The sequence below is a fragment of a genome, unplaced genomic scaffold (genome assembly GCF_019419815.1).
Source record: "Pyrus x bretschneideri cultivar Hongxiangsu unplaced genomic scaffold, Pyrus_bretschneideri_v1 Contig90, whole genome shotgun sequence".
NCBI lineage: Eukaryota > Viridiplantae > Streptophyta > Magnoliopsida > Rosales > Rosaceae > Pyrus > Pyrus x bretschneideri.
The window spans coordinates 876,307-902,606 of record NW_025999832.1 but is presented as its reverse complement, the minus strand read 5'-3'; the positions used below and the strand labels follow the sequence as shown (position 1 = coordinate 902,606).

Here is a 26,300-nt window from a genome sequence, read left to right as displayed (position 1 = left end):
CAGGGTGGGGGTGTGGAACAGAAAATCATCCAAAATCTGTTCCATGGAACACCCCGTTCCACTCATTTTAGGCGCACCAAACGCGGGACGGAACGCCTCGTCTCACTCTGTTCCGTCCTGTCCCGCGTACCAAACGCAACCAAAAGGACAAATTGTTTTGCTCCTTTAATGAAGTTTTAGCTTTTGTGGAAATTTTTGGGTTCTAGTTGTAATTACATGAAGTAGTGGACTTTTGTGTTTTTACAAAGTGACCCCAAAAGTTTAAGTTTTTGCAAAATAGCCCAAAAGTTGAGGTTAATTGCACTATGGCCCAAATTAGGTAGAGAACAAAATTGTTTTATCTCTTTAAATGAGAATTGGATTTTCATTTCATTTAGCTCCATTTAAATCATTTCTATGGATACAAAAACCAAATGAAAATGTTGCATTCAAGTTTAATTAGTTAAAGCGTTAATTAATTAAAGAAAGGGTGATTATGAACCTTAGCCTACGATAATTGAGCTATGTGAAAGGCCGTTTCAAATTTGTTTGAACCATGGGAATGTGTAGATTAAATTTTGGTTGTAATTTGATATGATCAATTGTTGTAAAAGAGCATAAGCTCTTCTTTACTTTAAAGTAATTTGATTTGATCAATTGTTGTAAAAGAGCATAAGCTCTTCTTTACTTTAAAGTAATTTGATTTGATCAATTGTTGTAAAAGAGCATAAGCTCTTATTTACTTTGAAGTACTTCTTTCTTGTTTTATTCGATATGCATGAAATTGGAGTAGTTGGGTCCAACGCCCAATAAGACAACACGCCTTAATGTGATTAAACGCGTAACTAAAATCAATCTTCATCCCTAGACCGAGATTCAACACTAGGCTCGTGTTGAATCGAATCAAAGGTTCATAGTCATCCTAAGGCCCTAAGGCAACTATAAAGTCCATCAATGAATGCAAATCTTATGTTAGTAGTACCATATAGTCTTGCTTTAAAAACCGTTTTAAAAGCATAGTGGGAGTATTATATACTACTAAATCAATCATATGGACCAATAGTTGTAATAGGACCAAAATGTTTTAATTGGATTAAAATGTATGTTTATATGTGATGAGACCTAAAACCCTCAACAAACCATTATTAAGTTGATAAGCAAGAGATGCTTTGAATATCTCTTCGTAGGCCTTCCACCGTGGTGGGCTCCAATCGTTTGTGACTTATGCACCGGCTTCACCCTATAATGGGGAAGTACAAAGTATGTGCTTACATCCAGAGGAGTCCATAAACATATGATGAGGTGAGTGTAGACAACGAGTATGACCAACATGATACCAACATGATATAATTTTGAGGCATTCATTCTCTAGAGGCCAAACTAGATGGGTAATTACAAGAGTTGTAAATGACTAAAGTGTTATTCTCTCATCATTATTTTTGCTAACCAAAATGATATAATTCTGAGGTGGGCTTGGTAATGGTGAGTCTCCCATACCCTGCTAAGAGTTCAACAAAACTCTCGAATTCCGATGAGGGATATGGAATTTGACAAAAATAGTGGGTGGTGCTATTTGATTTAAAAACCCGAATCAAATGGCTTAAAATCAATCAATTTATATTCGTTATGTATCTGTTTACCAATATATTTGCAAACGCTATCCAAAACTTGACAAAGAAAAACCGAATGCTTTAATTTTCGGACTTAGTTCTACAATCCCATAGATTGTCTTTAATGGCTTGTAGATGTAACTAAGTAGTCTCATCCTCACAATCTTCCTATTGATAATGTATCATTGGAAGAATATGTTAGATAAGTCTAACATGAGAAGGACAACACTTTTAATGTCATAATTCTTCAAATACAAATTGTTGTATGAAGAAATAAGAGTTGCTTTGAACAACCCTTAATCAACACTAACTTTAGTGCTTGTTTCTTTGTTACATAAACAAGGAACTTGAGAAGTAAGCACAAGGGCATGGACACTTTATGTGCCATGATTCTTCACTTACAAATTGTTGTATGAAGAAATGAGAGTTGCCTTGAACAACTCTTGAAAGTTTTTTATTATGTTTAGAACATAATGGTTGGTTGACAAAAATAGTCCATTTATATGGACTTATGATGATTTTGAATCATTGAGTGTTGAAGTGTTAAAACACTTAACGAGACGGAAACTAGGCAAGGACTTCACATTTGTGTCCCTATCCTAATGGTTCACTAAGTTTATTGTAAACTATATAGTGAACAATAACCGCACGCTCTTCAAATCGTTTGATGTGTATAACACATTTGAAATAAGTTTCAAGAGAGATAGTGGGAGTTTAGGGACCATGACTATTGTAGTCAAAAGGGAAGTCAAATGAAGAAAGCAAAAATAACTCCAAGGGAACAAACTTTCTTTATGAAAGGATGGACATTGGAAGGGGTATTTGCAAGAAATGTCTTGCAAGTGTCAAGAACACACCTTTTGAAGGTGTTGTAAAATGTTCTTGAAAAGTTCATAACAGTTGGTTCTTCTACTTGAATGCATGATTCTGTATTAGTAACTATGTTTTACAATTGTTGTAAAAGTGTGCTAATAAGAAGTAGAAGATTAATGAGAGAAGAGAAAGTACTTCACATTCCAAACGTGAATCGAATATAGATCTCTGCGAAAGCGGATTGTACTTACTTCCTCATATGAACTACCAAAGAAATTGGAAAAACCAAAGATTGTCTTTACGTCCCAATTTTAAAGGAACATAATTCCGTCACAGTTGTAGAGATGGATGAATGTTTTGTTTGACAAAACATTGTTCTTTATTAATGAATGATTAGATTATGGTAATCTAATTAATTGTCTCTATAGTAGAGATGATGTGGTAGTGTTAACTGTTTAAGAATATAACGATGCTTAAAACCCAAAAGGTTGCAAGGTAGTGACTAATCCCAACTGAGTTGTGATACCTCTAAAACATAAGTTACGAGTTGGTCATAGATGGATGCTTTGGATCGTTAGATCCGGATCCAATACCTTCTTGTTAAAATTGTATAGAGGCGAAATGTTCGAATCTTTATTCTTTTGGAAAGAAGAAAGAATCACAAAGTTGTTGAGGTTAATTCACTTAGATGTTAGTGGCACTTGTCCACAACATAATACCACTCATGTTGTATGACATTCACCGAAGATCACTCTTGGTTGGACTATAGTTTATTTTGAATAAACACAAGTCCGAATACTTTGCAAAAGGTTTCAAAGAATTCAAGAAATGTAAGTAGATGAGTAAGACATCTAAAGTATTTACCTCCTTAGATTTGATCCAAGGAAAAAGTAACACTTTAGATTAGTTTCCTTGAAAAATATCAAGGAAAGTAGCATCGTAAGATAATGAATTTCTCCATTAGGAGAAGAATGAACATGAATAAGATTTAGTTCGTTGGACATTATCAATTACCAATATATATATGATATATATTTCTAAGATAACCTAGTTCCTATACCACAAGCTCCAAGGTAGTCCAGAAGGATTTATAAACCGTCTCAGTTGAATGGTTTGGACATAATATGGGTTTCCGAAACCATTATTAAGATAGTCTTGATAATATATGTCTAAAACTATAAATCACAAGACAGGTTAGTTGTAGAGATCCATCCATCATGGATCTTAGCAAGCTAGTGGGAGCTATAAGCGTCTTATGAGAAAAGATCAATTGTTTGATTTCTCATAAAGATGTAAATGAATCTTTTGTTTACTAGGTTTACAAAAGATTAGTGGGAGTTGATCATATTCCTAAATTTGAATATATATACATGATATATATTAATTTTGAAAATGAAAGAAATTCTTCATCGTTAAAGTTATGACTTTAAACATTCTATAATGATAGAATGTATATGGGAGACATAGTCTATATACATGGGATGGAAATCTATAATGATAGATTTCAAGATATAATTGGATTATATCAATCCCTAAAATAGACAAGAGATGCTAGGAAGTTTCTCATATGATGATAAACTTCAATTAGAATGACAATTCTAGTGAGACTAGGAAGTTGTTCTTCTCAAAGGGAATGTACCCTTTGACTCCCAAAGAAATAATGCGTAAATAGAATCCTTTATGCATACACAGAAAGGTGATTTATGTATTTCATATTGTATGAAAACATTGATATAAGTTGTACCTAGAACGGTACAAGATGATATCAGTGCAAGCCTAGGATCAGAACCATGGCAACTGTCAAGTGAATCCTTAGGTATTTAAGAAATACTAAGGATGGATTCCTCAAGAATGAGGAAGAATTAGAGTAACGCAATGGAAGCATAAATGTATTAGATTATGAATCTAATCCATCATAGAATATCTCTTCATTATGAATGAAGTGATAATGAGATATCTCTTTATTATGACTAAAGAGATATTTGGGTGGAAACGTTAAAAGTAAATGACTTTAATGTATTCCATCATGTATGCAAAATATATTGCCATATAGAAGCTTACAACATTGTTGTTTGGATGGGAAAGTTCATTCATGAACTCTCCATTCGGTTCCAACCAGAAAGTGTATAACACTAATGGGGCGATAGCTCAAGCCAGGGAATCAAGGTCTCATCAAGGTCCGAACTCAAATGAGAGACTGAACCACATGATTGAGAATCATGTATAATGGTGACGTCATTATTCTCAAGGTTGCTTCTATGGATAACATATAGATATCCATTGTTTAGGCCTACTACTCAACCATTTATGAAATGAATTACAGAAGAGGTATCATCAATGATGACTAAGCTGATTGGCTCAAGTGCAAGTGGGAGATTGTTGGAAATGTGCCCTAAAACCAATCATATGATGATACTTTACGGACATTTCAAACTAATGTAGTGTAAATGTAAAGGGCAAAGATTATTGTTTGAGCCGTCTCATATAAATGTTATATGCTTAAACGATAAGTCCAAGGAATATGTGATTGGAAGAATGCGATTTAAAGAAGTTAGATTCATGAGACCATTCTTTCGTTGACACATCCTAAACGTTCCTAATCATAGGATTGTCAATTGGGCATTGACAATCCGTTAAGATCAGTACGTGCTATGTCTTCTCTCAGGGAGAGTGACTAGTCTCGAGTCATTGGTGTGTGTGACATCAAGACAAGTACGTAGGTGCTCAATAGAGAATGAGTTCACTGAACACGATCAACGAAGAGTTCTCATATTCATGTCACATGAGAACTCATGGTTGGGATAATGCAAATTAGTCTTTTGACCTGAGGCATCACAGTTGTCTTGTGGTTAGGTCCTTAATCTTTGATTATGTCAAAGTCACTCCATCATGAGGGTGTCCATGGCATCGTTGGGGTTAAGCCACTTAGCCATGGAGGCAAGTGAATGCGCAACAAGGGATCTCTAACCTTCAAACTGTTTGAGGGAGAATACTCTATGATATGATTTTGAATCTTTGGCCAAAGTATGAATGAGATTTAGGAATGTGTTCCAAATCACGTTCAAGGTAATCATATAAGCACAAGACTCACATTGGATAGTAGACATGAATAAACTATCAAACCAAACAATGTGGTCGAGAGTATTGTATTAGAGAAAGATCGTATTGCATTTGTAATCCTAAAACTGAATAGGTTCTCCACCTCTTCTGATTAGCTTGGGTAACCAAGACATGCTGCTAGGCGTCAACCATGGTTTGTGGAAGCCCTAAAAGTGTATTATCACTAACGGGAGAATTGAAAGTAAGTTTCAATTCACAATCGATTTGAAAGAGTTTGAATCGCCCACTGCCTCGCTAAAAAGAACCTAATGGATGGTACACCGTGTAAGGTAGAGATTGAAGATTCAACGGAGATGAGTAAGAATAATTAAATGGTTTAATTATTTATGGCAAGGATTAATTAATATGATTATTAATCAAACGAATAAGTTCGTTAAAAGACCTCGGGATAGTTTTGGACCTTAAGGCCCAATGGGCTTCGAACGTCAAGTCCATTGACTTAAGTTGTATGACAACTTAATGAATAATGATTCACAAAGGCCCAAATAGCCCAATAAATCCCTAAGGCCGGCCATGTTAGAGAAGGAGTGGGTTTTGGACTTATTTACAAGTTTGCCACTCAAATGAATTAAGGTATAAGTGTGACTTAATAGCCAAAATTCATTAAGGGTTATTTTTGGGGAAAGGATGAGAACACAAGCTCTTATTTCTCTCTAAAATTTCGGCCACCCTTGAGGAAAACATCTAGCAATCTTACTTCCTCAAGGTCACTCATTTCTTCTTCAATCTTACCTTGGTGTGGAGACTTAAAGGTTCTCAATTTTGGGAACTTGGAGAAACCTTTTCATCCATCCAAATCCATGGATCTAAGATGCAAGGAATGAAGGCCCTCTCTTTGGGTGATTAGCCTTTGCTTATGCAAAGAGGAATCTACAAAGGTATTGATTTCTCAACTCACTTTGTTTTGAGTTGAGTCTTGGTTCACCTATCTACTAGGCTTTGAATTTCATGGGTAAATGTTTTGTTTTTAAGTGCATAAAAGCATGATTCCGCCTTTAATTGTTAATTGCATGCTACTGATGTTGCTTAAATGAACATGTTTTTCACAAATCTTCCTTCAAACATCACGTGAAGGACTGTGCCCTACTCTGGGCGGGAACACTAACACCGGGGGTGCAGATTATGAGCTCTCTAAGCATCTCAAACCACTACTGAATATAAACACGAATAACACTTACCTGGCACTTACCTGTGCGTCCATAGCACCCAAATATGCATATGTACATGTATGCAACTAATAATGCACGTGATGATGCATAAACAATAATAATATGGTGCATGGCATAAAACAATTAACCCTTTTTAAACAATTTCTGGGAAAATATAAATATATAGGTATATACGGAAAACCAAAAGCCCACTCACTGGTATGTGGAAGGGTCGTAGCCCCCCTGCCTCGAGTGACCACGCTCGTCCTCGGGATACGTTTCACTTATATGCGAAAATACTATAAAAACGTTAATTTTAAAGCACATAACCTTCCTTTCGTAATAACTTCTCATACATTGCTCAAATTGGACAATTGAATATACTAACGTGCTCTACACAACCTCAGGATCACACCCAAATTTTTAGAAAAATTTTCCACCGCCGCACGCGCCCCCACGCGCCGGCCACGCGCAGGCACGTGCCTGGCACGCTGACGGCGTCAACTGACGCCGTTAGGAATATTCCATCAGTTTAGACAGATTCCGCTAACGACGTCAGGAATATTCCGTCACCTTCTCCGGCGAGCCTCCGGCGCCGTCGCCGGCGCCGGAAAACTGGAAAAACTTCAACCTTCGATTTCTCTCTCGTTTTTCAACCATTTTTCGTGATTTTTGCACCAAAACGAAGCCTAAGACTAGGAGAACATAAATATACAACGTTCAAGAGCCAAAAACTACGAGATCTTACCTGACCAAACCACCCAACTCCGGTCAACTCCAAACGCAGTGATTCCGACGTCAAAATTCTTCAAACGAAGTACTCCGAGACTCCTTGGGACCTCACCAAGTCACCTACGAGCTTCGTTTTCCCTAAAACGTGATAAAATATGTTTGCATGAATAGTAGCCAAATCGGACATCGTCGAATCGACGTGAAAATGACGGAGTTCTCACCTGAAAATGGTACGACTGGACTCCTACGAGCCTCACGAGCTTGAAGGTGTACTTGGTTCCCTTGATCTGTAAAGGTTTGAGGGATTTTGGGTGTGTGCCGTACGTTTTCAATGGAAAATGAGAGGAGAGGGGACTCGATGGAGAGACAGGGAAAGGGACAGAGAGACAGTGAGAGTGAGAGTGTGTGTGTGTGGCCCAACACATGCCAACACCACACAAAACAACCACTAAACGTAAATGAAACGAACTAGGGGCAAAGTAGTCATTTCACACGCACGTTTTCAATATTTTCAGGACGGGATGTCACATTTGTCATGTTTGAAGACGAAACATTGTCTAAGGGTTTGTAAGAAAATGGAAAAGGGAAGGTTGCTGAGTAAAATGCAGGTGGTGGCTTAGGGCGAATCGTCGGAAAAAATGCCATGAAAAGCATCAAAAGAGATTGTAGGAACACCAGGTCAGAGGCCGAGTCGCTATTGAGGAGTCGGGTCTATTGGTTTCTTGGAAGCTAATTGGTCAGCTTCTATCCCCCTTTCTTCTGATTGGTTCCTTTTCAATAAAGTGGGACTTGCTATTTAGCAAGTCGCAAGTTACTATTTATATCAAATTTTCAATGTCCGTAACTTCTTCATTATAGCTCTAATTCATGAACGGCTTTCACCTACGTGCTCGTGGGATTGAGCTCTATTAAAAAATACTAAGAGTGATCCTAAAAGGCCTTCAGATTTAAAATGATTCATTACAAAAAGTCAAACTTGTAATTAAGTAATTAAAATTCTAAAATTAACGAAATTAAAATAAAACTAAGAATAGTGTAAATACGAAATATGTAATTAAATAATGGGATTTTGGGGACAGAATTTCACAGCTAAGTGTAGTCTGATCAGAATTGCTCAATTCCCACGCATGCATAAGGTCTAACAAAAGGATTCCAAAGGTGTTTCTGACCCTCATGCAGGCAACAAAGCTCCTAACGAACTTTCGTTTAAGATTCACTAGGGATGAATTAGCAATTCTTAATGAGAAGGAAATCCTTTCTTGGTTACAAGTTGCACTATTGAAATCTTCTCACCTAGAATGAGGGCAAGGTGAAAGAACAAACGAAATCAACAAACAAGACAACTCAAACATGTAAGATTGACATTAACAATTTGAAGGCCATTCCAAGTATGATTTGACACTTTCATCGTTAATCAGGTCAATGCATTACTGCAAGTCTGGGGCAAAAGGTTTTCCATGGGTTTAATATTTAATACCTGGTATTGAAGAAAATATGGTATTCCAAATATCACAATGGGAATCTTTATAAACACTAAATTTGGGAGGTAACGTTTTTTTCGAATCAGCAACACCGAGGGGGTTTTTGATGAACTCTGTCCCGAGCCTACAAGCTTACTCGTGTTTTACTATAGTACTCCTTACTTCGAAGTTAGCTTAATTTGGAAAGATTGACAGATTAAACTATATTTCGTGACGAGAAAGAAAAGGATGAAAAGTTCCCAGTATTTTACTCTAATAGGCTTAATGACTTGAGTAAAATGAACTTAGCAGTACATTCCTAAGGCATCTATGTTGACATGCCCGACCCCGATATCCTCCGTACACCAGGGTAAGCACGTGTTGGCAGACACCCAAAGGTGACGAAGCCGTATTAGGATGCATGAGAACAACGAATATAAATAAAAGTTATGAATTAAATACAATGAATATGCAACTTAGGAACTTGTTTAGAGTATACAACTAATCTAGACACTAAAAAGAAATAATATAAAATTGAATAAGCAAAGGAATGGGTCCTACATTGAGAGGAATCGAAGATGCTGATGCGGAAGTGCCTTGACGCTGGGATTGTACGCCTCGATTCTAAGTCCTGAGGACAAACATGAGTGAACCAAGTTGATATATATATATAATCCTGAAACAGTTATCAACATACTAACCCCAAAGTTTTATGAAACTCAATAGCATAATATGTAATAGGTTTTCCAAAAACCCTAGCATGCCATAAAACCTTCATAAAACATATATCGTATAGTGTGCTACGTAGTGGTATCATAGCGGCTCGTGGTACTATATCTCCCAGTCCGAAGCCAATAACTATATCTCCCGGCCCCAAGCCAATAAACAAGTATCTTTGCCCGTAGGCAGAACAGTGACCATTAGATAAGCACAAAAACATTGAACATACTCTTTCCAACATAAATACATATATCTCAAAAACATCTTCATAACATATAGTCATACATCATATATACTACAAAGAAGTTTAAAAACATGTTCATAAATAGTATATAGTCATCCATCATATATACTTCAAAGAACAAAAGTTTGATAAAGTATGGTATTCCAAAATATTCTTAGTAAAGCATGATAATCATATAATGTAAATCCAATTTCCTTATAAAACGTTTTATAAAACATAACCATTAAATCATGCTTTTCATGGCCCAAAGCCTGGGGTCATTTAGGTTTGGGCTAGGCTTTAAAGGGTTTTGGGTTTGGCTAAGTGGTCGGTGGGCCTTAGGTTCAAATGGCCCAAGGCCTGGGTTTAATAAGCCAAAGGTCCGTGTCATCTCAACCTGAAGGCCTAGGGTCCAAAGGGTTGTAAGGGTTTGGGTCTTGGGGTAAACAAGCCGAATGCCTTAGTTGGCACAGTCTAAGGGCCTAGGTTCACAGGGACTTAGGCTTAGGGTTAAGTGGGTTGGGTCGGGTTGACCCCTTTTTTTGTCGGCTGGTCTTGCCAAAGAAGAAAGCTAGAGCTTCCAAGCTCCAGTCAACCCATAACTTAGCAAAAATCAATCAACCCTTATACCAAAATGAAGTTACGAAGAAGAGGATTAGAACAATACCTATCACGGGACCAATCATGGCCAGAGTTGGCTAGAAAACGGCCTGCAACTTACAGGGTTCGTCGAAAAATATAGAGAATGCTTCCCCGAGTTGTTATTGCGTTCAAACGTTACCAAGGTTCTCAAAATCACCGTAAACCAACCTAAAACATGATCTAAAGGGATCCTAGGAGGCTTACCATAGTTGCACTGTCAAAAACTCGCCAGTGAGGTGCAAGCATAGTGACTGTGCTCCAGTGCGAGCTTGGAAGAAATGGAAAGTGATCGGGGGAGGGGTGAGGGAGAAAATGATGGTCCAAGGGGTGGTGGTTGTGTGTGAGCATGTAAGTATGGGTGTGTGTGTGTGGGAGTGCGTTAGAGAGGAACAGAAAGAGTCGACAGAGGTGGAGGGTGAGAGAGAGAAGAGAGAACCAAGAGAACTGAGGGAGAGAGATAGGATGGTGGGCTGGGAGAACAACCCAAAAGTACGTGGGGCCCTTTGGGCACACCTATTAAGGCATAAACCAATATTTCAAATAATTATCCTCCAACCAAAATGAAATTACAACTTTACCCCTTTCATTCCGTAAAAATTCGAGATAGGTTGTTACATATGTCCTTTTAGGAATATATAAGCACAATCCGCATTGCATCTAGCTTTTTAGGTATGCATCTAGAACTCCAACCAGGGGTTCATAATATAATTCGAAACTCCAAAAGATCAAACCATTGAAAGGCAAGGGAGGCGAACTAGCCGAACTTGGCTAGCTCTTAATTAAGCACACAACTTGAAGGCCATTCTAGAAAAGTTTTTCTAAAATGATCCACTCATGGTCTGTTGGTGACTACCCATCTTCGAAGTGGAGCGTACTCTTAGAAGTAGTTAGGGGCAATTGGGGACCATGATTAGTGGCAAGAAGGACCGAAATACCCAAAGCCCAAGGAGCATAGTCCAACAAGCTAAGCTTAGGGCTATTAAAGAGATTACTTGACTCCCAATTAAGAAAACCCTAATTCAAGTCAAACTAGGATATCTTAGACATTAGGCAACATAATCAAGATTCTAAGAGAACTGGGTATCTTATCATAGATTTCCTCCTAGATAGTCTCCCGATTTGATGAAGATTACCTTCCGTACAAAGACTTCCAAGATCCTTATAAATACATAAGCATAAGTATTTATAGGAGACATATTTATCCCTCTCTGAGACTTCTATATACATATTCTCTCTATACCTAACAGAGGCCCGTAGACATGTCCATGGAGAACTCATCTTCTTAACGCCCCGCCATAGGCTATTCGTCAAGGATGGTTCACACCATTCTTCCTTAGAACTACATCCGTGGTTTGGTTCTCTTTCCAAGAGATATGTAGGCAATCCTATTGGGAATTAACCACACCCTTAATTAACCATATTCTCCCCTCACCAAAGATTAGGGGCAATCCCGATGAGTTTGGCCTTCATCCGTGGATGTGAGCAGATTGGTTCCAACACTGAGCTTCGCGCCCAACAACACGCATTAAATCTATCTTCTCTAGTTGGTTCACCTAACCGTCACCTAGAAACCACCTCCCGAAAATGCAAAGTGTTGATCTATATGACCAAACACTGAGATGGCTTCACGAAATGAGAACTTTCACTCTGCAATACAAGCTATGCTAACAATAGGAAATTCGACAATCAAAGGTCGGGCCACTCAAAATAAAAAACAGCTCCCTCTCCGAGGGCATGGGAGTCCCCGACGACTCTTCTCACTCCATAAAAGGTGACATGGTCTTAGTAATTACATTATTGAGGCACTCCACGGGCATAGTTAGGGGCAATTGTGGGAACCCAGTTTGCATCTTCCTGGAGCAGTGAGTATTCGAACCCACTCTAGGGCTCCGACCTAGAATGAACTCAGCAACTAATCAATCTACTAGCTAAGGGTGCATCACCTTTGGTGGTTCCTAATACAATCTCACATGCCTACTTAGGACGAAGTGGGTATCAAAGGCACTTTGTGCCAGGTTCAGTCACACTCCCTTTTTTTGCCCCAGTTACCCCGTCGCATCCAGACTCTTTGACCTCTGCCACATGGAAGCTCGAGCAAAGCAAATCACATGGGCGACGTCACAGGTGATGCACATTAAGGCAGATGACGCTAACCTTAGGCAGCTGTGTCAGACAGCAGAGACCCTTAAGGTGACATAGTCAAGTGGCTGAGAGGTAAGCTCCCCCTTTCGCACAGTCCCTCCATGATACCACCAGTCCCCAAGATGGCTCCTTCATCATATATAAATAGCCATCCTGGCTCCTTCAACATAATCACATCTTAGTACTACGGTCTAGTAGTACTCCTCTTCACTTAAATGTGAGAGGTATTAAATTCGAATATGATAACACCATATGCCTAATTTTCTTTCAATCAAAATAATCATTATAGTAAAACCGTAGTGTTTCCATACTACAAATATTATGTATATTTGACCCAATCAATATTAGTTCACCAACTGAATAAAATGAACCACAATCACTTAACTGTGATTTCAATTTTCAATACTCTAATGAACGGAACAAGTAAAAAAATATAAATAAATAACTTCGCGAAAGGATTATCGATCTACATGCTAAAGAATTTTCAATTTTCCATGGGCAACTGAAGTCTTTGCATGCTCCAAGCTACACAACGCTTTTTGAGTTCCGCTCAACCCAGAACATGATGGACTGCCTCCTAATGTGACAGCAAAGTAGAGGTAAATGGTGCAGAGGAATGTCAGGAGTGCTAGGGCTGTTAAGAGGAAGCGGTGTCTCTGAAAGAGCGTCGACCAGCTACCCAACTCATTTTGTGAGAATTGCTTTCTAAATGATGCTGACTTCCGAACAGGAGAAGACAAAATGGTGTCAAGAACCATTGTATAATATGTACCAACCTTCTTCAGACAACCTGAAATTTGCACAAACGTGTGTTCAAGATGACAGCTAAATCAATTGCTACTACTAACAATACACTGAATTGACAATGGCCACAAAAGACGTCACACGCAGAGATCAAGGACAGTTAAACAAAGAGATCAAGAGGATATAGTTGAAGATACATGACCATACTAAAAGTATGACTGAGTTTAACAAATTTGTCTTTGGTTATAATCAACAGTTGCATTCTGACTGGATACCATGAAAAAATATGAAGAAGATAATCATACAATTTACAAGTGAAATTCTCCAGCCATTTTTCAGATGAGAAATATGCCAACGAGAAGCATTTCCAACAAATGCAATTAATACCCTCAAACAAGTGAGGGTGTGCGAGAATTATGCTGTACATGATACACTCCAATACTGTAAATACTTTACCTCTATTGAAGATGGACAGGTACAACTACTGAGAGTTCATTGAGAACCTAATGATAAAAATATTTCATGCTACCCTGGTTGTTACTGCAATATTCCAGAACTTGACACTTCATCTTTGACAACCCAAAGGCAGTGCAGAAGAAGAACCATTATGAAGCAAGCAATTCTGATAGCATTAAAATGAACTTGCAATACAAAGACAATGTGTGCTTTCATTCACCAGAGATACATCATGATTAACAACAGCTGACCTCAATTTAATAACAGAAAACAAATAATTCCACCTTGAAGTTTAGAATGCGCTTCATATCTCAAAAGACAACAACATAATGAGAGGCAGACATGAACAGATGACTTTACAATGAAATAATAAGCTCATGCATTAGCAAATAATAAATACCGGTTTTCCTTGAACAGGAAAAATGCACGAGAACCATGCCTCTTGAAAAGGAATTAGAAAGAAAGCTAACGTCTGTAGAAATGTCTTTGCATGCGTTTCAACCTATTGCAACGTGTAAGGAAACACAACACTTGCAAAACCATACTGACTTACATATCTACAAAAGGGAATCTTTGAAGGAGTATTGCATGTAGAAAATGACATAGGCTTGACATCAATCTAATTCATCAACTCAAGAATTACCAACAGCAGATCATGCCCCATTCCCAACAGCAGATCCCCATTCCCAACAGCAGATCATGCCCCAAAAACATGGATGTGTCAGCAGCATTACCAGTGATCTGAAGGGCATTAATCTAATTCACCAACTCAAGAATTGACCTCCCACCTAATTTTAATTATGTTATTATCTCCAAGGAGCTAAATCCAGATCCTTTTTCGCTTTCACGAAGCAATTACAACAACGCCTCAGACGGAAAAACCACTTGACATTTACAATCAAGAATCTCTAAATCAAACCCACAACCCCAAATCACGTCGTTCTCACAAAACCCACATCCATAAAAACTCTAATTAAAAGAAAAACAACCATCAATTTAAAAAGAGGAAAATAGAAAAAAGCAAACCAAAGAAAACCCAGGTAAGCAGGAGCTCAGATCCGAAGGAAATGAGAAGGAAAAGACGAGGCAGACTTACAGATGACTGGATCACAAATTTTCCTTTTCTTTTATTTTTGTTGTCGTTTCTGTTGGGTCTCCTGAGTCGTCGTCGTCGTCGACTTCTTCCTCTTATTGTGCCAAGGGATCAGAAGCGATGAGAGAGAGAGAGTGGCCGTCCCGTCCACCGTGTTTTGACCACACAAATAGATCAAACAATAAACAATAAACGACACGAACAGAAGGGGTTATAGCGCCTTTTCTCCGCGCTCAAGGGCCCTTTTTTTAAGAGCATTTCCCCTTTAAAAAAAATACGTTAACATTTAACCCATTTAATTTATTTAATTAACAGTGATAGACATCAATAAACAATAATAGATCAAATGTATCTCCATCTCTAAAAAAATAGTCTAGTCAATTTTATTAAAATATTATTATTTTTATTATAAAATAATAATTTTATTTTTAATTTCTGACAAGCAAGTAAACATTGAGCAACTATTTTGCTTTCTCATCTGCTTTCCATGGTTGCAACTGTTTCGCTCTCTTTCTCTTTAGATCCACGACAGTACCACCACCACCACTGCCATCTCTTCTCCCCCACCCACCATTTCAAACCCCACCAAAACCTTCCCCTCACTCCCTCTACCTCCTCAACTATTCTCCCCAAGTACCCACTTTCTACTTTCCCCATATCAGACTGTTTCGCCTTCAAATCACCGAGTCGTTCGCGGAGTGGATGCTTTTGCCTTTTGGGTATGTGTCTGTGCTGGGCTACTTGGTCAAGTAGTACTTGTTTGAAAGAATGGAGCTTCTTCCCAACACCGCCACACTCATCGCGTTTTACAAAGGAAGAAGAAGAAAAGAAGAGGACTAGGCTATTTTTTAATATTAGGATTTCATCTTGGTGACGTTATACGGGCCGGTCCATGGCTCTATCAATTTTGGGCTGGCCTGGAGACCAGCTTGGGCTGGGTGCCAGCCTATCTGCTGGGCTGGAGTGGAATGGCTGGGTGCCAGGCCAATAATTTGGTTGGGTGCTGGCCTATTTGTTCCTCGGTAGAACTACTCTTAATATCCTAGTCTAGACAAGCGCATAGCGCGCAGGCGTTAGTGCGTTTTCCTTCCTTTCATTGTTGTCGCTTTTGCTTAGGGTGGTACTATCACACGTCTTTTTTACCTCTTATATATTTTCTCATAATTTATGTTTATTAGTTTTCTTTAATTCATTCGGAAATTGAGAAAACTATGAAAGATGAGAACTAGTATATGGATAGCATTGAAGATTTTATCGTATGTAAAAATATGACACTCATCTGAAGAAGTGAAAATATCCACTCAAAAGTTGCTAGTACTCCCTTTTTCTTTATTATATGCAAAAACCCAAAAGGAGAATCAAACCTAGACCGTTATGATAGAGTAAAGATTTTTAACCAATTGGAACTACAAACTCTTTGTTATCTCATTTCCTTGAATAAATGAAAGATATATTGAGTTATATGGACATTTTTTCCATTATAAGCACAAACCGAACAGGGAAACTAAGCAAAGAACCTATTAGAGCACTTCCAGTGTAGGAGCCCTTCCCCCTGGCTATTCACTATTTAATCCACCTCATGAACAGTAATTACCATTAATAAACAGTAATCACCTTTTGTATCTCCACCGTTGCACTTGAATAGCCCTGGTAATTGGTAATAAAATATTAATATTTTATTTATTTATAAAATAATTTTATTTGCAATCCAATCCCAATTGGCAGCTCCTCTCTCGTCCCTCCCTCCCTCTGTCTCATTCACTTTCCCAAATCCAATCCCAATTCGTTTCTGAAAAATACAAAGAGGAGATTTTCTCTGCAAATTTGTGTGAGCTTTGAGAGGATGAAGGCTATGGAGGAAGTTGTGGAGGAAAAAGAAGTTAAGCCTTTGACCGCCGAGCAATTGGAGTTGTACGAGTCGCAGTCCGAGTCCGAGTCCGAGTCCAAATCCGGCGACAGCGTAGACGAAGAAGAGGAGGATGCCGACGAGGATGACGACGCGGATGAGGGCGAAGAGGACGACGATGACGAAGAAGAGGACGACGACGTCGAAGAAGAGGACGACGACGTCAACCCACATCAGACAGCCCTTGGGCGCTCAGGCTGGCAGGAATCCACCGGCCTGGAGCTCGGGCCTGCTCGGGCTCGCTCGCCAGCCAACGCTGGACTTCCTCCCTCTGGCAATCAGGCACTGTTCCGCAGCCTGTCCCTCGAGCAGTTGCTCCCGCTGGAGCTGCTCTTATGTAAAAACACATACTGTAATCACTTAAAGCTACCTGTCCTTTATTATATAATAGTATTGAAAATATTGAAAAACAGAAGATTTTTCTTTTAGATGCCAAATTCTAATATAATAATTATGTTGTATTACTTACTATGCACTTTTTGATAATTTTAATACAAAAGTAAGTGGGCCCGTTTAGGCACACCTATTAAGGCATAAACCAATATTTCAAACAATTATCCTCCAACCAAAATGAAATTACAACTTTGCCCCTTTCGTTCTGTAAAAATTCGGAACGGGTTGTTACATATGTCCTTCTAGGAATATATAGGCATAATCCGCCTTGCATCTAGCTTTTTAGCTATGTATCTAGAACTCCAACCAAGGGTTCACAATATAATTTGAAACTCCAAAAGATCAAACCATTGAAAGACAAGCGAGGAGAACTAGCTGAACTTGGCTAGCTCTTAATCAAGGACACAACTCGAAGCCCATTCTAGAATGATCCGCTCATGGTCTGTTGGTGACTGCCCATCTTCAAAGTGGAGCGTACTCTCAGAAGCAGTTAAGGGCAATTGGGGACCATGATTAGTGGCAAGAAGGAACGAAATACTCAAAGCCCAAGGAGCATAGTCCAGCAAGCTAGGCTTAGGGCTATTAAAAAGATTACTTGTCTCCTAATTAAGAAAACCCTAATTCAAGTCAAACTAGGATATCTTAGACATTAGGCAACATAATAAAGATTCTAAGAGAACTGGGTATCTTATCATATGTTTCCTCCTAGAAAGTCTCCCGATTTGATGAAGATTACCTTCCCTTCAAAGACTTCCAAGATCCTTATAAATACATAAGCATAGGTATTTATAGGAGACACATCTATCTCTCTCTAAGACTTCTATATACATATTCTCTCTATACCTAACAAAGGCCCGTAGACATGTCCATGGAGAACTCATATTCTTAATGCCCCGCCATAGGCTATTCCTCAAGGATGGTTCACACCATTCTTCTTTAGAACTACATCCGTGGTTTGGTTCTCCTTCCAAGAGATATGTAGGCAATCCTATTGGGAATTAACCACACCCTTAATTAACCTTATTCTCCCCTCACCAAAGATTAGGGGCAATCCCGATGAGTTTGGCCTTCATCCGCGGATGTGAGCGGATTGGTTCCAACACTGAGCTTCGCGCCCAACAACACGCATTAAATCTATCTTCTCTAGTTGGTTCACCTAACCGTCACCTAGAAACCACCTCCCGAAAATGCAAAGTGTTGATCTATATGACCAAACACTAAGATGGCTTCACGGAATGAGAACTTTCACTCTGCAATACAAGCTATGCTAACAATAGGAAATTCGACGATTAAAGGTCGGGCAACTCAAAATAAAAAACAGCCCCCTCTCCGATGGCATGGGAGTCCCCGACGACTCTTCTCACTCCATAAAAGGTGACATGGTCTTAGTAATTACATTATTGAGGCACTCCATGGGCATAGTTGGGGGCAATTGTGGGAACCCAGTTTGCATCTTCCTGGAGCAGTGAGTATTCAAACCCACTCTGGGGCTTCGACCTAGAATGAACTCAGCAACTAATCAATCTACTAGCCAAGGGTGCATCACCTTTGGTGGTTCCTAATACAATCTCACATGCCTACTTAGGACGAAGTGGGTATCAAAGGCACTTCGTGCCAGGTTCAGTCACACTCCTTTTTTTTTGCCCCAATTACCCCGTCGCATCCAGACTCTTTGACCTTTGCCACACAAAAGCTCGAGCAAAGCAAATCACATGGGCGACGTCACAGGTGATGCACATTAAGGCAGACGACGCTAACCTTAGGCAGCTGTGTCAGACAGCAGAGATCCTTAAGGTGACATAGTCAAGTGGCTGAGAGGTAAGCTCCCCCCTTTCACACAGTCCCTCCATGATACCACTGGTCCCCAAGATGGCTCCTTCATCATATATAAATAGCCATCCTAGCTCCTTCAACATAATCACATCTTAGTACTATGGTCTAGTAGTATTCCTCTTCACTTAAATGTGAGAGGTATTAAGTTCGAATATGATAACACCATATGCCTAATTTTTTTTCAATCAAAATAATCATTATAGTAAAACTGCAGTGTTTCCATACTACAAATATTATGTATATTTGACCCAATCAATATTAGTTCACCAACTGAATAAAATGAACCACAATCACTTAGCTGTGATTTCAATTTTCAATACTCTAATGAAAGGAACAAGCAAAAAAAAAAAAAAATAACTTGGCGAAAGGATTATCGATGTACATGCTAAAGAATTTTCAATTTTCCATGGGCAACTGACGTCTTTGCATGCTCCAAGCTACACAACGCTTTTTGAGTTCCGCTCAACCCAGAACATGATGGACTGCCTCCTAATGTGACAGCAAAGTAGAGGTAAATGGTGCAGAGGAATGTCAGGAGTGCTAGGGCTGTTAAGAGGAAGCGGTGTCTCTGAAAGAGCGTCGACCAGCTACCCAACTCATTTTGTGAGAATTGCTTTCTAAATGATGCTGACTTCCGAACAGGAGAAGACAAAATGGTGTCAAGAACCATTGTATAATATGTACTGACCTTCTTCAGACAACCTGAAATTTGCACAAACATATGTTCAAGATGACAGCTAAATCAATTGCTACTGCTAACAATAGACTGAGTTTAACTAAGAGATCAAGAGGATATAGTTGCAGATACATGACCATACTAAACAAAGAGATCAAGAGGATATAGTTGAAGATACATGACCATACTAAAAGTATGACCGAGTTTAACAAATTTGTCTTTGGTTATAATCAACAACAGTTGCATTCTGACTGGATACCATGAAAAGATATGAAGAAGATAATCATACAATTTACAAGTGAAATTCTCCGGCCATTTTTCAGATGAGAAATATGCCAACGAGAAGCATTTCCAACAAATGCAATTAATACCCTCAAACAAGTGAGGGTGTGAAAGAATTATGCTGTACATGATACTCTCCCATACTGTAAATACTTTACCTCTATTGAAGATGGACAGGTACAACTACTGAGAGTTCATTGAGAACCTAATGATAAAAATATTTCATACAACCCTGGTTGTTACTGCAATATTCCAGAACTTGACACTTCATCTTTGACAACCCAAAGGCAGTGCAGAAGATTCACCATTATGAAGCAAGCAATTCTGATAGCATTAAGATGAACTTGCAATACAAAGACAATGTGTGCTTTCATTCACCAGAGATACATCATGATTAACAACAGCTGACCTCAATTTAATAACAGAAAACAAATAATTCCACCTTGAAGTTTAGAATGCGCTTCATATCTCAAAAGACAACAACATAATGAGAGGCAGACATGAACAGATGACTTTACAATGAAATAATAAGCTCATGCATTAGCAAATAATAAATACCGGTTTTCCTTGAACAGGAAAAATGCACGAGAACCATGCCTCTTGAAAAGGAATTAGAAAGAAAGCTAACGTCTGTAGAAATGTCTTTGCATGCGTTTCAACCTATTGCGACGTGTAAGGAAACACAACACTTGCAAAACCATACTGATTTGCATATCTACAAACGGGAATCTTTGAAGGAGTATTGCATGTAGAAAATGACATAGGCTTGACATCAATCTAATTCATCAACTCAAGAATTACCAACAGCAGATCATGCCCCAAAAACATGGATGTGGCAGCAGCATTACCAGTGATCTGAAGGGCATTAATCTAATTCACCAACTCAAGAATTGACCTCCCACCTAATGTTAATTATGTTATTATCTCCAAGGAGCTAAATCCAGATCCTTTTTCGCTTTCACGATGCAATTACAACAACGCCTCAGACGGAAAAACCACTCGACATTTACAATCAAGAATCTCTAAATCAAACCCACAACCCCAAATCACGTCGTTCTCACAAAACCCACATCCATAAAAACTCTAATTGAAAGAAAAACAACCATCAATTTAAAAAGCAAACCAAAGAAAACCCAGGTAAGCAGGAGCTCAGATCCGAAGGAAATGAGAAGGAAAAGACGAGGCAGACTTACAGATGATTGGATCACAAATTTTCTTTTTCTTTTTTTGTTGCCGTTTCTGTTGGGTCTCCTGAGTCGTCGTCGTCGTCGACTTCTCCCTTTTATTGTGCCAAGGGATCAGAAGCGATGAGCGACTGAGCGAGACAGAGCGAGAGAGAGAGAGAAAGGGGCCGTCTCGTCCACGGTGTTTTGACCACACAAATAGATCAAACAATAAACAATAAACGACACAAACAGAATGTGTTTTAGCGCCTTTTCTCCGCGCTCAAGGGCCGTTTTAGAGCATTTCCATCCCTAAAAAAATACCCTAACATTCAGCCCATTTAATCTATTCATTAAATAGTGATAAACTTCAATGAACAGTAATAGATCAAATGCATCTTCATCATTAAAAAAATAGCCTAGTCAATTTTATTAAAATATTATTATTTTTATTATAAAATAATAACAAAAATAATTTTATTTTTAATTTATGACGAGCAAGTAAACGTTAAGCAACTATTTTGCTTTCTCATCTACTTTCCATGGCTGCAACTGTTGCGATCTCTTTCTCTTTAGATCCACAACAGTACCACCACCACCACTGCCATCTCTTTTCCCCCACCCACCACTTCAAATACCACCAAAACCGTCCCCTCACTCCTTTTACCTCCTCAACTATTCTCCCCAAGTACCCACTTTCTACTTTCCCCAAATCAGACTGTTTCGCCTTCAAAGCCTTCGTCGAGTCGTTCGCGGAGTGGATGCTTTTGCTTTCTAGGTATGTGTCTGTGCTGGGCTACTTGGTCAAGCAGTACTTGTTTGAAAGAATGGAGCTTCTTCCCAACACCGCCACACTCATCGCGTTTTACAGACGAAGAAGAAAAGAAGAGGACTAGGACATTTTTTAATATTAGGATTTCGGCTTGGTGACATCATACGGGCCGGTTCATGGCTCTATCGATTTTAGGCTGGCCTGGAGACCAGCTTGGGCTAGGTGCCAGCCTATCTACTGGGCTGGAGTGGAATGGTTGGGTACTGGGCCAATAATTTGGTTGGGTGCTGGCCTATTTGTTCCTCGGTAGAACTGCTCTTAATATCCTAGTCTAGATAGGTGCATAGCGCACATGCGTTAGTGCGTTTTCCTTCCTTTCATTGCTGTCGCTTTTGCTTAGGGTGGTACTATCACACGTCTTTTTTACCTCTTATATATTTTCTCATAATTTATGTTTATTAGTTTTCTTTAATTCATTTGAAAATTGAGAAAAATATGAAAGATAAAAACTAGTATATGGATAGCATTGAAGATTTTATTGTATGTAAAAATATGACACTCATCTGAAGAAGTGAAAAGATCCACTCAAAAGTTGCTAGTACTCCCTTTTTCTTTATTATATGCAAAAACCCAAAAGCAGAATCAAACCTAGACCGTTATGATAGAGTAAAGATTTTTAACCAATTGGAACTACAAACTCTTTGTTATCTCATTTCCTTGAATAAATGAAAGATATATTGAGTTATATGGACATTTTTTCCATTATAAGCACGAACCGAACAGGGAAACTAAGCAAAGAACCTATTATGTAAAAACACATACTGTAATCACTTAAAACTACCTGTCCTTTATTATATAATAGTATTGAAAATATTGAAAAAACAGAAGATTTTTTCTTTTTGATGCCAAATTCTAATATAATAATTATGTCGTATTACTTACTATGTACTTTTTGATAATTTTAATCCAAAATATTGTAAATATATCGTTTTATAAAAAAAAAAATTATAAAATTATTTGGAAGCACAAGTAATAGATTTTGCCATCGTGCATAGGACTTTTGTCTTCATTACAATGCCGTTATCCATTGTGTATGGTACTTTTTGATAATTTTAAACTCTACACTTCTTACAACTTATGGTGGTATTAATTTTCATTTGTAAGTAAGACGTCTTAAGTTCAAATCTTGTGGATGACAAATTTGATATCAAATTAGGTTATCCATTGTATGGTTTAACCAAACTCTCCCACTCTTTAGTAAAAACTAGAAAGTGTGACCCGCGAGTTGCTGCGGAAAGTGCGACCTGCGTGTTGCTGCGGGATTGAAAATTTTATGACATATTATGGTAAAAACATATAAAAGATAATGCATCCAATGATAGTGGACCCAATAATCATGTAAATGTCATCAAACCAAAGTAAACTTTCATTTAACTAAGTTCTTAGGACTTCAGTTAAATCTCAAGTTTTAAAAAGTAGTTCAATTTGACTAAAATTATATAGAGTGAGGGAAAAAGACAGAACAAACAGTTGGGGAATGGTGTACATTGACACTAATCTGCAAGTCAAATATGAAAAATGTTAAGAATGTAGAAGCTTAAATTATCCCTAGCATCAGTAGATTAACAATGAAGAAACAAAATATGGTTTAAAAGCATTAATCAGTATAACAATGAAAAATTCATACTGAAATCTCTCCTTGCGACATTACCTTATATGTGTTCATTTCCAATTTTTCATCAGACGCGTTCTCATCCTCTAGTTGTTGAGTTTAATTTTTCTTTTGACTCACTATGTAGATGGGCTCAACCTCCTTTTGTTTTTCCTAGATTTTTTTCACTGAAATACAAACTTGTGTAAGTGTTTGAAAACCTATATTGGTTATGGATGTTAACAAACTAATAGAAAACTTGTTACATAATTTACATACCTATAGCATTAGAACAGATGAGAAACAGTGGGTATAATCAATAGTACTTGTCATCAACATCAACTTATCATCCAAAGCGGCATTTAATTTCTTTTATTCTTCATCATCTATGATATATATGAATAATAAATCTCAAAAGAATGAAAAAAAACAAAGCAAACAAACAAAATATGGTCGACATTGCTTTATTATTTTGTATCAATATGGCATGAAAACTTGGTTGATTCATTTATGAACTAAATTAAAAACAAACTTAAACATTAATTTAGTGATGAGAGGTTGATTATTCGATGATAAACTACATATGCATTCAGCTGTCTATTTAAGGTGAGCAATTTCAAGATTTTATACCTCAAGCATCTGGAACCGTACATACAAAAGCGGCAAAAAACGATGGCCATTGCTTCTTGAAAATAAAGAACCAAATCATATACTTAGGGATGGGCAACGGTTATGGCGGACGGGTAACCGCAGTTATTTATTTATAACCGTTTATACTCATACTCGCATAACCGTTTACCCATTAGATAATTGCCTAAACGGTTATACTCATACCCATAACCGTTTATAAACGGTTAACCATACCTATAACCTCTAACTACCTGCGGTTATGAGTAACCGCACAACCCCAAAATTAATTATCACCAATTTTTTTTTTTTTTTTTTACAGAAAATAGATCCACAAACTCAACACGACAAAAAAAATTTTAAATTTTGTTCAACAAAAGATTTAAGAGGATGACCATAAATTATATACCTTAATCAGAAAGGGCTTGCACAAAAACCCTAAAATTCAAACGGCAACATTTCCTGAAATAAAATAAAAAAATAAAAAAGTATATCATTTTACTAAAAAAATAAAATAAAATAAAAATTGGCTATCCTTGTTACAACTTAATAGATGGTTGTTATGGCCGGCAATGACATGCCCTTCTTCTCATACCTTTATCAGTGGCGAGGATGCTGTCAATTTGTCATCAACCAATTGGATTATAAAAGTTCTTTTCTTATACTTGTAGACGACGAAAGCTACTCAACTTTAGGATAAATTTTAAAGTGGATTCCCAACTTTGATGCTTCAACAACGTTTGTTAATCTGGCCTTTAGCTTGTACCATTACGTGACATAGGTGCAGTTTGGGATTGAGGTGATTAAAAAAAAAGCTGATATGAAAAAAAGCTAGAAAGATTTTTGGTGTTTGGTAAACTTTGAAAAACAGCTTTATTTCAAAGTTGGGGATGAAAAAAAGCCTAAAACCTGAAGGTGATCAGAAGCTGCAAATAGCAGCTTCCAAAAACAGCTTATTTTCAAAAACACGGGTGAACAGTGTGCGTTTAATGAAATTTTCAATAACCCAAAATTGCCCTCCTTCAGCTCTCGCCTTCAACGCTCTCGCATACCTGAACCAGGAAAACACTCTCTCGTTCTCTCGTTCTCCAGGTTTCTCCAGTTCTCTCATTCTCCAGGTTTCTCCAGGTTCATTTGGTAAGCTTCTCTTGTAAAAATTTGTTATTTATTTGTTTGGATTTTTCAATTTGGGGATGGGAGATTGAGAGGGAAAGAGGGGTGGGAAGAGCAAAGGGATGAGGGTATGGGTGTCGGGAAAAACAATTGGGGATGGAGGGTGAGGAAAAAATTAATTGGGGAAGGTGATATGGTTTGTGGAAAAAACGAGTCGATCCGGGAAAAATTCTCTTGGAAAAAATTCATGTCCACGGCGACATGAAGCAAGTCCCGTCGGAGGTGATCGAGTCGATCCGGAAAAACAAGGTGTGCTTGAAGGGCGGGCTGAAGACTCCGATGGGCGGCGGCGTGAGCTCGCTCAACGTGCAGCTGAGAAAAGAGCTCGACCTGTACGCTTCGCTAGTAAACTGCTTCAACCTACCCAGCCTCCCCACCCGCCACGAGAACGTGGACATTGTCGAGAGAACACCGAGGGCAAATACGCCGGGCTCGAGCACGAGGTCGTCCCTGGCGTCGTTGAGAGCCTCAAGGTAATCAAAAACCCAAAATTCAATCTTTAGTTCTGCAATTTTGTGAAAATTGGGAATTGATTGTGAATGTGTTAAGTGATCACCAAGTTCTGCTCGGAGCAAATTGCCAAGTACGCTTTCGAGTATGCCTATTTGAACAACAGGAAGAAGGTGACTGCTGTGCACAAAGCCAACATTATGAAGCTAGCTGATGGGTTGTTCTTGGAGTCCTGCAGAGAGGTTGCTACAAAGTACCCAAGTATTAATTACAATGAAATCATTGTGGACAATTGCTGTATGCAAATTATTTCGTAGCCCGAGCAATTTGATGTGATGGTAATGCACTTCAGCTGAGAATTCTGTTTTGTGAATATGGTTTTTATATGTGGAGTGTGGATCTGTTCGTGGCATGGTTAAAGTTTTATTTTTAGTTAATGCATTGGAATAGACTTGCTGCCTAGATGGGGCGGCTGCCAAGTAATTTAATTTT

General features: G+C 38.3%; 4 protein-coding genes across 8 annotated transcripts; 2 read left to right on the top strand and 2 right to left on the bottom strand.

The window, feature by feature from the left end:
* Window positions 1–12,849: 12,849 nt before the first annotated feature.
* LOC125468012 lies at window positions 12,850–15,105 on the bottom strand. 2 transcript variants are annotated; one of them, XM_048576777.1, is made up of 2 exons: window positions 14,886–15,105; window positions 12,850–13,379 (listed from the first exon to the last, which is right to left on the bottom strand). In XM_048576777.1, the coding sequence occupies exon 2, from the start codon at window positions 13,345–13,347 to the stop codon at window positions 13,063–13,065; it is 285 nt and encodes a 94-aa protein (XP_048432734.1). In that variant the 5' UTR covers window positions 13,348–13,379; window positions 14,886–15,105; the 3' UTR covers window positions 12,850–13,062. The 2 variants fall into 2 exon arrangements, with proteins under 2 accessions (XP_048432734.1, XP_048432735.1); XM_048576778.1 differs by lacking the exon at window positions 14,886–15,105 and adding an exon at window positions 14,343–14,879.
* A 1,629-nt stretch (window positions 15,106–16,734) lies between these two features.
* Window positions 16,735–17,185, top strand: LOC125473643 (glutamic acid-rich protein-like). The gene is made up of 2 exons (XM_048576755.1): window positions 16,735–17,070; window positions 17,180–17,185. The coding sequence occupies exons 1-2, from the start codon at window positions 16,735–16,737 to the stop codon at window positions 17,183–17,185; spliced, it is 342 nt and encodes a 113-aa protein (XP_048432712.1).
* A 2,051-nt stretch (window positions 17,186–19,236) lies between these two features.
* Window positions 19,237–21,380, bottom strand: LOC103955097. Of its 3 annotated transcripts, XM_009366971.3 has the most exons (3): window positions 21,259–21,380; window positions 21,166–21,189; window positions 19,237–19,716 (listed from the first exon to the last, which is right to left on the bottom strand). In XM_009366971.3, exon 3 carries the CDS (start codon window positions 19,682–19,684, stop codon window positions 19,400–19,402), a length of 285 nt encoding a protein of 94 aa, XP_009365246.2. In that variant the 5' UTR covers window positions 19,685–19,716; window positions 21,166–21,189; window positions 21,259–21,380; the 3' UTR covers window positions 19,237–19,399. The 3 variants fall into 3 exon arrangements, with proteins under 3 accessions (XP_009365246.2, XP_048432733.1, XP_048432732.1); XM_048576776.1 differs by lacking the exons at window positions 21,166–21,189; window positions 21,259–21,380 and adding an exon at window positions 20,684–21,084; XM_048576775.1 differs by lacking the exons at window positions 21,166–21,189; window positions 21,259–21,380 and adding an exon at window positions 20,531–20,663.
* A 3,728-nt stretch (window positions 21,381–25,108) lies between these two features.
* Window positions 25,109–26,300, top strand: LOC108867149 (isocitrate dehydrogenase [NAD] regulatory subunit 1, mitochondrial-like). Of its 2 annotated transcripts, none has more exons than XM_048576734.1 (2): window positions 25,109–25,831; window positions 25,908–26,300. In XM_048576734.1, the coding sequence occupies exons 1-2, from the start codon at window positions 25,560–25,562 to the stop codon at window positions 26,020–26,022; spliced, it is 387 nt and encodes a 128-aa protein (XP_048432691.1). In that variant the 5' UTR covers window positions 25,109–25,559; the 3' UTR covers window positions 26,023–26,300. The 2 variants fall into 2 exon arrangements, with proteins under 2 accessions (XP_048432691.1, XP_048432692.1); XM_048576735.1 differs by having other exon boundaries at window positions 25,111–25,831; window positions 25,919–26,300.